An 11,060-nucleotide genomic window follows, 5' to 3' on the forward strand; every position below is an offset into this window, starting at 1 on the left:
AATGAAAAGAGGAGAACTTCACAGCTTTTGACTTGAATTCAAACCTTTGACTCAGTTGTTGAACAGTAAGGACACACTCATGTTTGTACCGCACAGGAGGAGCAATAAACCAAAACTGGTCTTTAAAGTGTGAGGAATGCAAGGCATCTGCAACAGGCAAAACACATGCAGACCAAATGGATTAACTCCGACTGCAGTGCAAACTGTGTGTTGAAAATCTTACTGGAGCAATAGTTTGTCCTATAGCTTAATATTTCCTTGGGCCTGTCAACAATCCAAGAATTCACAGAGACACTAATCAGCTAACCACAGAATCAGAGGATTTCAGAAGATATGAATGAAGCTATTCAGCCCACTGCGTCCATGAAAAATAATGATCTACGTCCACCCCAATTTCCAGTTCATATTCTGTAGCCTTGTATATGTTTAAAGTATACATTTAGGTGCTTTTAAATGGAGTAGACTTTCTGGGTTTCTGTCTCATTTTTACATGTAGTTTTCCAGACCCTCAACACTCTTCAAGTGAAAAGCACTTCTCCTCAACTCCGTCTAATCCTTTACCATTTACATTAAATCAATATCTGCTGGTTATTGACCTTTCTGGCTAAGGGATATAGCACTATTTAAACCTTCATAATGCTACACAGCTCAACTAAATCTCCCCTCACTCTCCTTTACTTTAAAGGACCTCAGTCTGTACCATAATTACTCATTGCTAAAATTCTCCAATGTCAGCAATCTTCTCCTTAAGTTCTTATCTCAACTCTCGTGCAAACACGTGTTTTCTGTAATTCATGAACAGAACTATACATAACAATCTATGGCCTAACCAATGTGTTACACTTTTTAGTATAACAATCCTATCCTTATATTCTACGTAGAAACTGTTAAAGGAAAGTATTCCAGTATGTCTTGTCAGCTATCTTATCCGCGTGTCCCATTCCTCCAGGGATCTGTGAACATGCATTCTAATGTCATTCTGTTCCTGACTCTTCTCAGAGTCCTCCCCTGGACTGTGTCTTCCCTTCCCTAACCCAATTGCTTGCCCTTTCAAATGCATTACCTCCTGCTTCTCTGGATCAAATTCAGCTTGCAATTTTTCCACCTATTTGACCAGTCCATTGATAGCTTTCTGCAGTTCAGATCTTACATTCTCATTATCAATCATACGGTCAATTTTTGGATCATCTTTTTTAATTCTGTCCCAACATTTAAGTCTAAGTCATTGAGGACTATCACAAGAAAAAGTAAGGGACCATGTAGCACTCCAACCTTCCAGCCAACATTCCATGATTGAAATATTTCTTTTTGGTTCCTAACACACAGTCAATTTTAAATCCAACTTGCCTTTTCTCTAGCATCCGAGATAACAAGGTGTAGAGCTGGATGAACACAGCAGGCCAAGCAGCATCATAGGAGCAGAAAGGGGAGAGAGGTATTAGAGATGGTCCAGGTAAACTTAAGGTTGGGGTGGAAGGTGTTGGTGAAGTGGATGAACTGTTCGAGCTCCTCGTGGGAGCACGAGGCGGCGCTGATACCGTCATCAATGTAACGGAGGAAGAGGTGGGGTTTAGGGCCGGTGTAGGTACGGAAGAGGGATTGTTCCACGTAACCTACAAAGAGGCAGGCATAGCTTGGGCCCATGCGGGTACACATGGCGACCCCCTTTGTCTGTAGGAAGTGGGAGGAATTGAAAAAGAAATTGTTGAGGGTGAGGACGAGTTCGGCTAAGTGGATGAGGGTGTCAGTGGAGGTCACTGGTCGGGCCTGCGGGACAGGAAGAAGCGGAGGGCCCTTAGGCCATCTGCATGGGGAATGCAGGTGTAGAGGGACTGGACGTCCATGGTAAAGATGAGGTGTTGGGGACCGGGGAATTGAAAGTTCTGGAGGAGGTGGAGGGAGTGGGTGGTGTCACGGACATAGGTAGGGAGTTCCTGGACCAAGGGGGAGAAAATGGAGTCCAGATAGTTGGAGATCAGTTCGGTGGGGCAGGAGCAGGCGGAGACAATGGGTCGACCAGGCCATTCAGGTTTGTGGATTTTGGGAAGGAGATAGAAACGGGCAGTGTGAGGTTGGGGAACGATGAGGTTGGAGGCCGTGGGTGGGCCCACCGACTCCCACAGCTACCTAGAATACTCCTCCTCCCACCCACCTTCCTGCAAAAATGCTATCCCCTATTCGCAATTCCTTCGCCTGCGCCGCATCTGCTCCCAGGATGAGGCATTCCATTCCCGTACATCTCAGTTGTCCTCGTTTTTCAAGGACCGTAACTTCCCCCCCTCAGTGGTCGAGAACGCCCTCAACCGTGTCTCCCACATCTCCCGCAACTCATCCCTCACACCCCGTCCACGCAATAAGAATCAAAAAAGAATCCCCCTCGTCCTCACGTACCACCCCACCAACCTCCGGATCCAACGCACCATCTTTCGACACTTCCGCCATCTGCAATCCGACCCCACCACCAAAGACATCTTTCCCTCCCCACCCTTATCTGCTTTCTGGAGGGACCACTCTCTCCGTGACTCCCTTGTCCGCTCCACACTCCCCTCCAGCCCCACCACACCCGGCACTTTTCCCTGTAACCACAGGAAGTGCTACACCTGCCCCCATACCTCCTCCCTCACCCCCATCCCAGGCCCCAAGAAAACTTTCCACATCAAGCAGATGTTCACCTGCACATCTGCTAATGTGGTATACTGCATCCGCTGTATCCGGTGTGGCCTCCTCGACATCGGGGAAACCAAGCGGAGGCTCGGGGACCGCTTTGCAGAACACCTACGCTCGGTTCGCAATAAACAACTGCAACTCCCAGTCGCGAACCATTTCAACTCCCCCTCCCATCCCTCAGACGACATGTCCATCCTGGGCCTCCTGCAGTGCCACAACGATGCCACCCGAAGGTTGCAGGAACAGCAACTCATATTCCACTTGGGAACCCTGCAGCCCAATGATATCAATATGGATTTCACAAGCTTCAAAATCTCCCCTCCCCCTACCGCATCCCAAAACCAGTCCAGCTCGTCCCCGCCTCCCTAACCTGTTCTTCCTCCCACCCATCCCCTCCTCCCACCTCAAGCCGCCCCCCCATCTCCTCCCTACTAACCTCATCCCGCCCCCTTGACCTGTCCGTCCTCCCTGGACTGACCTATCCCCTCCCTAACTTCCCACCTACACTCACCTTTACTGGCCCCATCCCCGTCTCTTCGACCTGTTTGTTTCCTCTCCACCTATCCTCTCCTCTATCCATCTCCTATCCGCCTCCCACTCTCTCCCTATTTATTTCAGAACCCTCTTCCCCTCCCCCTTTTCTGATGAAGGGTCTAGGCCCGAAACGTCAGCCTTTCTGTTCCTATGATGCTGCTTGGCCTGCTGTGTTCATCCAGCCCTGCACCTTGTTGTCTCGGATTCTCCAGCATCTGCAGTTCCTACTATCTCTTTTCTCTAGCATCCTTTGGTTGTTTACATTTCTGGTCAATCTGCCATGTTTATGAAAAGTCTTGCTAAAAATTGATGTAGAGCACATCAAATGCACTACCCTATCAGTACTCATCATTATCTCCACAAACACTTAAAGCTAGCCATATATGTATTCCCTTAGCTAATCTCACATGACTGCCTTTCATAAATACGGGTGGACTGTCCTACGGGACCACACATCTTTTTAAATGATAATTAATACTCTCCCAAAGAATTTCATAGAATCCTTACAGTGCAGAAAGAGGCCATTTGGCCCATCGAGTCTGCACTGACCCTCTGAAGAGAATCAAACACTGACCCACACGCCCGCCCCATCCCTATAACCCCACACGAAGATTTTTCTTTACTATGGCTAACCCACCTAACCTGCACACGACAGGTCAATTTCTAGCATGGCCAATCTACCTAACCTGCACATCTTTGGACTGTGAGAGGAAATCAGTGATGTGGGCCTATCACCAACTTTCACTTACTGTTGGTTGCCAAAATGGGAAGGGTGCTCCCACTTGGAAGAGTGCATTCTAATTGGCCAAGTGGCCATCACATTCCTACATTTGTAAATACCAATGAAAACTAGATAGCAAATGTTAATGGCTGTCCAAAGTGTCAGCAACAAATTTTTACACACCTAAATAATCTGAAGTTATATAAAACATACACTACAAAACACTAAATAAAATATGAGTTGTGCAATTGCAAATCAATGCTGCTTCAAAGAGTCAGCAGACCTTTTTATTAAAGGCTGCAAAAGTAAATTCCTTGCTTCTCATAAAATGAGGAAATGAAGGCAGTTAATCTGAATCAACCTGGTTATTATGATTACTGAATTAAACAGAAAACATAAATCCAATCAGGAATAATTTGCAGCCTATAAAAAAGACATATTTAAAATTCAAGTTTCTAATTCAAATATTAACAGGCTTTTATTTTCAAATGGGAATAGTGTGCCTTGAAACTGATTTAAAACAAAGAAATCCTCAGAGCAAAACACAGGCTTTCTAAATGGCTGTGTCGAAAATAACCACATAATAATATTTAAAAAATTAACATAAAAGACCATTTCAACTCCGAACTCTGGTCCCTTCAGAGTCCATTTACAGTTTGTCTGACCACGGAAATTAATTTCATGTCCAGATGAAAATTTTGCACAACATTCCTGGCAATATTTCAACTATCCCTAACAGGAGTGTCATTGGGTTCAGTGATGGTCCTGACAAGATCAATAAATTGGCACGTACTGGTGAACTGAATGGCGAAGCCCTGTTTGCTTGTGAAGAAGTCTGTGTCAAACTGCAGTGTGATGGAGTTAAATGTGCTCTGGATATCAGGAGGCAGTGTGGAGCCGCTCATCTCCCTCAGCAGAATGCCACTCTCCAGTGGCCCATCCCAAACCTTCAGAACATCATGAACAGCCTCCGTGTGGAAAACTAGAAAATGGATGCTAAACAAGGAAACAAAAAGAGAAATGAGATATTAGCTCAGAGGATTCACTGATCTACTTTTTCACACTGTGCAGTACACATGTGGTCATAGATTGCTTCCTGAGCCTTTGCTGCTCAGTAGTATTCAATTGCATATTTCTTCAGGTCAGTAGTACACAGTCACTCCAGAAATGAAATACAATCAATACTTCTAAAGGAAAACTCCAAACTGGACATTCCAATTTACCTCTGATGATTTAATCACAATTTTAAGAAAAGCAAACATTTTGTTTACTCTTTGCCACACATAAAGAAGAAGTCAAAATATAGAAAAGGTATTTCTGGTGTAGTCAGCTCTGTCAATAAAAGGAAATGCTAAAGATCCCAGTTAAGCTTCCCATAAATCCAATCGGAGATAGCAAGAACTGCAGATGCTGGAGCCAGAGTCAATACAGTGTGGGGCTGGAGGAACACAGCAGGTCAGGCAGCATTAGAAGAGGAGGAGAGTCGATGTTTCGGGCCTGGACCGTTCATCAGGACTGGGAAGGGGGAAGGGAGCTGGGAGGTAAATAGAGGGAGGAGGGGGTGGGGCAGGAGGAAGATAGGTGGGATGGCGATAAGTGGATGCAGGTAGGGGTCATGGGGATTGGTCAGTAGGAAGGGTGGGGCAGATAGGTGGGGAAGAAGATAGGCAGTTAGTGTCAGGTCAAGGAAGCGGGGATGAGAGGGAGGTTTGGACATGGGATGAGGCCGGGGGGTGGGGAGATTTGGTGAACTGGTGAATTCTGTGTTCAGACCACTGGGCTGTAGGCTCCCGAGGCAGAATATGAGGTCATCCTCCTCCAGTTTGCACGTGGCATCACTGTGGTACTAGAGGATGTGCGGGATGGACACATCACCAAGGGAGGGAGATGGGGAGTGATATGTCAGATATGGAAAGTTTGTCTTGAGGCAGTTGCAGGAGATGCTATACCTGCTCCTACACCCCCCGTTTCACCTCCATCTGAGGCCCAAGACAAACTTTCAATATCCAACAGAGGTTCACCTGTACATCCTCCAACTTGGTCTACTATATCTGTTGCTCCTGACGCGGCCTCCTCTACATCGTTGAGACCAAGCGTAGACTCAGTGACTGATTTGCAGAGCACCTGCTCCCTGTACGTTATAATCAACCACACCTTCCGGTCAATAACCATTTTAACTCCCCCTCCCACTCCCTGGGTGACATGTCCACCCTGGGCCTCCTCCAGTATCACAATGACGCCACACGCAAACTGGAGGAACACCACCTCATATTCCGCCTCGGGAGCCTATAGCCAGATGGCCTGAACATAGAATTCACCAGTTTCAAAATCTCCCCACCCCCAGCCTCATCCCATGTCCAACCCTCCCACTCATCCCCGCCTCCTTGACCTGACATGACCTGTCCATCTTCGTCCCCAGCTATTCGCCCCATCCTTCCCACTGACCAATCCCCACTACCCCTACCTGCATCCACTATCGCCATCCTAACCAACCTTCCTCCTGCCCCACCCCTCCTCCCTCTATTTATCTCCCAGCTCCCTTCCCCTCCCCAGTCCTAATGAAGGGTCCAGGCCCAAAATGTCGACTCTCCTGCAGCTCTGATACTGCCTGACCTGCTGTGCTTCTCCAGCCCCACACTGTATTAACTCTTCCCATATATCCAATGTAATTCCACATCATCCGTTTGCACCAGGTGGTTCAGGGGAGGTACTTTTACTTGTGGGACCTGTTTGGAAAATGATATTAAGCAATGTCCTAATGAATCACCTTCCAAGGGATCCACCCTCAAATTCACATTAAACAGATCTTCGAGATAGCAAAGCAGCCCTAAATGACCCAAACTGCCTACAAGTGCACTCTTTAGCTCAATGCAAATACATTAAAGTAGTACATTTGTCTTTATTCAATTGTTCACACCTTAGGTGGCCTGACTTTGTAAAATACATTGAAAAATGTTGGGAATTGACTCTGTCTCGTGAACAGTTGGGTTTTACTTCTGCTTAGTATCAATGGCTTTGATAAGCAGAGGAATCAGCTACTATCAAAACTTTCAGTTTCCTAATCCTCCGATCCATTGGCTGAAACTTGACCATGACGTTGAGAAGCAAAGACAGCAGCTTGATGCTCTGGGCACCAGTTCTCTGTAATGACAGTAATCTTCCTCTCCTTTTGTTTAAATATATTTGGTCCAATTTCCTGATCCAGGCCTAAAGGTGCTGAGGGTCACGCAAGTGGTTTTGTTAGCATTGTACTGCATCAGTACTATCTTGACATCTGCAAAGCAATGTGGCTCCTGGACTTTCCTCTCACAAGAAATGGCTACTTTCCATTACCACTGATGCTGGTGTAGATCATACCAGTGACCCGTCCCTTGTTCTGGTTCTGCATTACATATTGCACATTCAACAATCAAAAAACAATGTGGCAAAAGATGGTAAAAACAGACCTGTTTCAGCCACATCTCTTGGTGCAGACCAGCTCAGGTCATAGGAAAGACAATAAAACATTTTGAAGACAATAATCTGCTATTGTTTTGCTGTAACTGCTGCACCATCACTGCACCTTACCTTGAATCGGTCTGTCCCCTGTCATGTTCTACCAAGTTACTCACCTTGTGTAACTGCCAAATGTTGGCTTGCCTAGTACTCCATCATTTTGTGCTCTTGTGGGGTCTAACTGATTGCTCAGCAAGGCAAGATGACAAGCTTACAAATGTGTCATTAAATCTGAGTCACGAGTGCAGAACCTTGTCTTACTGGGGCATCATGCTTTGGGATTTGCAACTCTATTGGTGAGGATGGCTGATGATTTTGACTTAACTGGACTTATGTTTGATCATATTTTGCGTCATTACAATCTCACTGTGTTTTTGTACCAAAGAGCGAGCCTCATCATCAATCACAATAAATTCTATTCCTCTTCCAAAACATAATAACAGTAAGACGGAATAATGTCATCCAATTCGAAAACCAGGATACTTAAAAATGAAAGTGAAATTATTTCAAAGCAAGATTAGCTTGATAAATAACACAGACTAATGGAACTAACTGATCTATTAATTTGCCCAAGTAAGAAAGCACATCCCATTCAGAGGGATTTCTCAAATGTAACCATTTTCTCATCAAAAGATTTTCGAAATGCATGGATAGTCACATTGCAGCAAATATTGTAATTTACCTGACAGCCCATTTTTTTCTTACTCTCTTGGTGTTTCATTTTTAGGGATTATTTGGAAACCTTTCTGGCCTTTTCTGAATAATGAATAAGAATTTATACATATTGTTCACATGTATCCTGAAGAATTTGTCGGCTGAGAGCACTGTCTTCAAGAATGCTTTTTCTTTAAGTCAATCCTTATTCAACAACTATTTTCCTTTTAAGTTCATAATGTAAAGTCTCACAATCGCACAGCATTACCCAAACAAATTCTGACAGATTGTTTGGTTTTACTTTCATCATATTTGCTGAGGAAAGAAGCAGCTATTTTTCTACCTCAGAGATACAGACCATTCAAACCGCACCACCCCAGTTTGTCGTACAGAACCATCTATATCATGCAAATAGTGTCCATTTTTTGGAAATGGTGTAAACCACCTCCATTACCATTAGGATCTATTCAAGACCAAAATTATATGATGGCCACTATTGTGCAAATGTTTTGCCACTGAAATGTATGCATGCGTCCTATTTCAATCCTCTGTGCTAGATCCAGCTAATCTTTCTTCACTGGAGTGGAAATACATTGATTAAGAAAGTTTCCCGATTCATGTTTTAGAAATTCTCATCTTCCATGCCCTTCACTCCAGATGTACCATCCCCTCCAGTCCATATTAGAGCAATTAAGTTGTCTGTAATTCTGCTCTATTTTTACATTTCCCTGAAATTTTCCTAGAAATTTCCTTCCTAATATTTGGGAGTCCATAGTAAACACTCAACAATGTGACAGATTTTTTCCCATTCCTGAACTCAACATAAATGGATTCAGTTCAGGAGCCCTTTAGTATATCATAATTCTGAAGAACAGTTCTATTGGGCTGGGTTATGGCACTCCCTCGTGGTGGAAAACATGGTTCCCATGCACACTTAATCGCAAGAAATGACTGGTTGTCCAGTAACAAGAGACATTTCCCAGGTAATTGTGCAGTGTAGATGGGATGGCATGGCATTCCTGGCAGTTAGTGATGCGATGGTGATTAGGCTCATTAATAGGCCAACTGACATCTATTATCTCTGAGTCCACCACAATTTGGTACTGACTCAGGGAATAAATGGGGGCCACATGGCCTTCCTTTGCTTCCCAAAGGCTGGCCAGCAAACCTGTGGGGGTCTCACGTAGTCAGGTAGGGTAACAAAACCTGTCAAAGTGTTCGCTCTACCCTTGTCTCAAAAACCCCCAACTCCACTGCAAGATCTGGATGATCTTAGGTCTCTGGTGTGTGCATTACCACAGGTTACCACTAATCTTTCTGGTGCTGGCAACATGAGGAGTTGCTGCAGGGGACCTCAACTTCAAGGAAGAACTTATAATGACTATTTAAGTGCCTGAAAAGTACTTGAATCTGTCAGATCACTGATCACCTCCACTCCCCACCGGATTTGACATATCTTTCCAGTGATTCTCCATCAGTCTCCTGACAGAATCCTAGCCATTGCTGCCACCACATTTAGGTCAGAAATCACACGACACCAGGTTATAGTCCAATAGGTTTATTTGAAAACACAAGCTTTCAGAGTGTAGCTCCTTCATCAGGTGAAGTGAGAAAGAAACACACAGAACACAGAATTTATAAGTAAAAGATCAAAGGGTACACAACTGATGGGGATGTATTAAACAAACCTAAGATGCTGTTAAATCTTTAATCAGTTAGAAATTTAATTGATTAACATGTATAGGTAAATCCCTGAATTTCTTTCAAGTCATTGTCCTGAGCACGCACACATACTGTCTCTCTCTCCACCCCTCTCTCTCACACACACACACACACACACACACACAAATCTATGGGGTGAATTTATATTTGCAGGTACAGTCTATTTTGTTCAAAAAGCATACAATTTATAGACAGTCAGTCAATGTGGGGTTTTATAAATTCCTACTTTAGAAATAAAACCGGTCTGACTCCAAACCAAAACACAAACAGATTCTAAACAAGGCCTCACACCTAACATGCATTGTGTGGCCTAAAATGTCACATCTTCTTTATACTGTAAAAACCTTTAGTTCTCTCTGGTCCATGACTTCAAAGGAATTCAGGGATTTACATATACCTATTAATCAATTAAAATCTTCTAACTGATTAACGAATTAATAGCATCTTAGGTTTGCTTAATACATCCTAATTAGTTGTGTGACCCTTTGATCTTTTACTTATAAATTCTGTGTTCTGTGTGCTTCTTTCTCACTTCACCTGACGAAGTGGGGGGTGACACTCCAAAAGCTTGTGTTTTCAAATAAACTTGTTGGACTATAACCTGGTGTCGTGTAATTTCTGACCTTGTCCACCCCAGTCCAACACCAGCACCTCCACATCATGACCACATTTAGAGTCATGGCACTGTACAGCAAGGAAACAGATCCATTGGTTCAACTCGTCCATGCCAACCACATATCCTAAGTTAATCTAGTCCTATTTGCCAGCATTTAGCCCGTATCCCTCTAAACCTTTCCTATTCATATACCCATCCAGATGCCTTTCAAATGTTGTAACTATACCAGCCTCCAACACTTTCCCTGGCAAGTCGTTCCATACACGTACCACCCTCTATTTGAGAAAGTTGCTTCTTCGGTTCCTTTTAAATCTTTCTCCTCCTTCCTTAAACCTATGCCCTCTAGTTTTGGACTCCACTACCCTGGGGAAAAGACCTTGGCTATTCACCCTATCTATGCCTCTCATGATTTTATAAACTTCTATACGGTTACCCGTCAGCAACCGATGCTCCAGGGAAAATAGCCCCAGCCTATTCAGACTCTCCCTATAGCTCAAACCCTCCAACCCTGGCAACAACCTTGTCAATCTTTTTTGAACTTTTCAAGTTTGACAACATCTTTTCTATAGCAGGGAGACCAGAACTGATCCCAGGATTCCAAAAGTGGCCTAACCAATGTTCTGAGGTAACAAGGTGTAGAGCTGGATGAAC

The 11,060-nt window shown here is 44.3% G+C and overlaps 1 protein-coding gene across 1 annotated transcript in view; it reads right to left on the reverse strand.

Moving 5' to 3' along the window:
• The window catches only part of csmd2 (CUB and Sushi multiple domains 2), a 613,472-nt gene that overhangs the window by 315,012 nt on the left and 287,400 nt on the right, over window positions 1-11,060 (reverse strand). The window contains exon 20 of the mRNA XM_048612954.1: window positions 4,716-4,918. Within this exon, the coding sequence (XP_048468911.1) occupies window positions 4,716-4,918 (203 nt within the window). The remainder of the gene's footprint in view (window positions 1-4,715; window positions 4,919-11,060) is intronic.

This window comes from Rhincodon typus, chromosome 27 (assembly GCF_021869965.1).
Source record: "Rhincodon typus isolate 14 chromosome 27, sRhiTyp1.1, whole genome shotgun sequence".
In the NCBI taxonomy this organism is placed as follows: Eukaryota; Metazoa; Chordata; class Chondrichthyes; order Orectolobiformes; family Rhincodontidae; genus Rhincodon; species Rhincodon typus.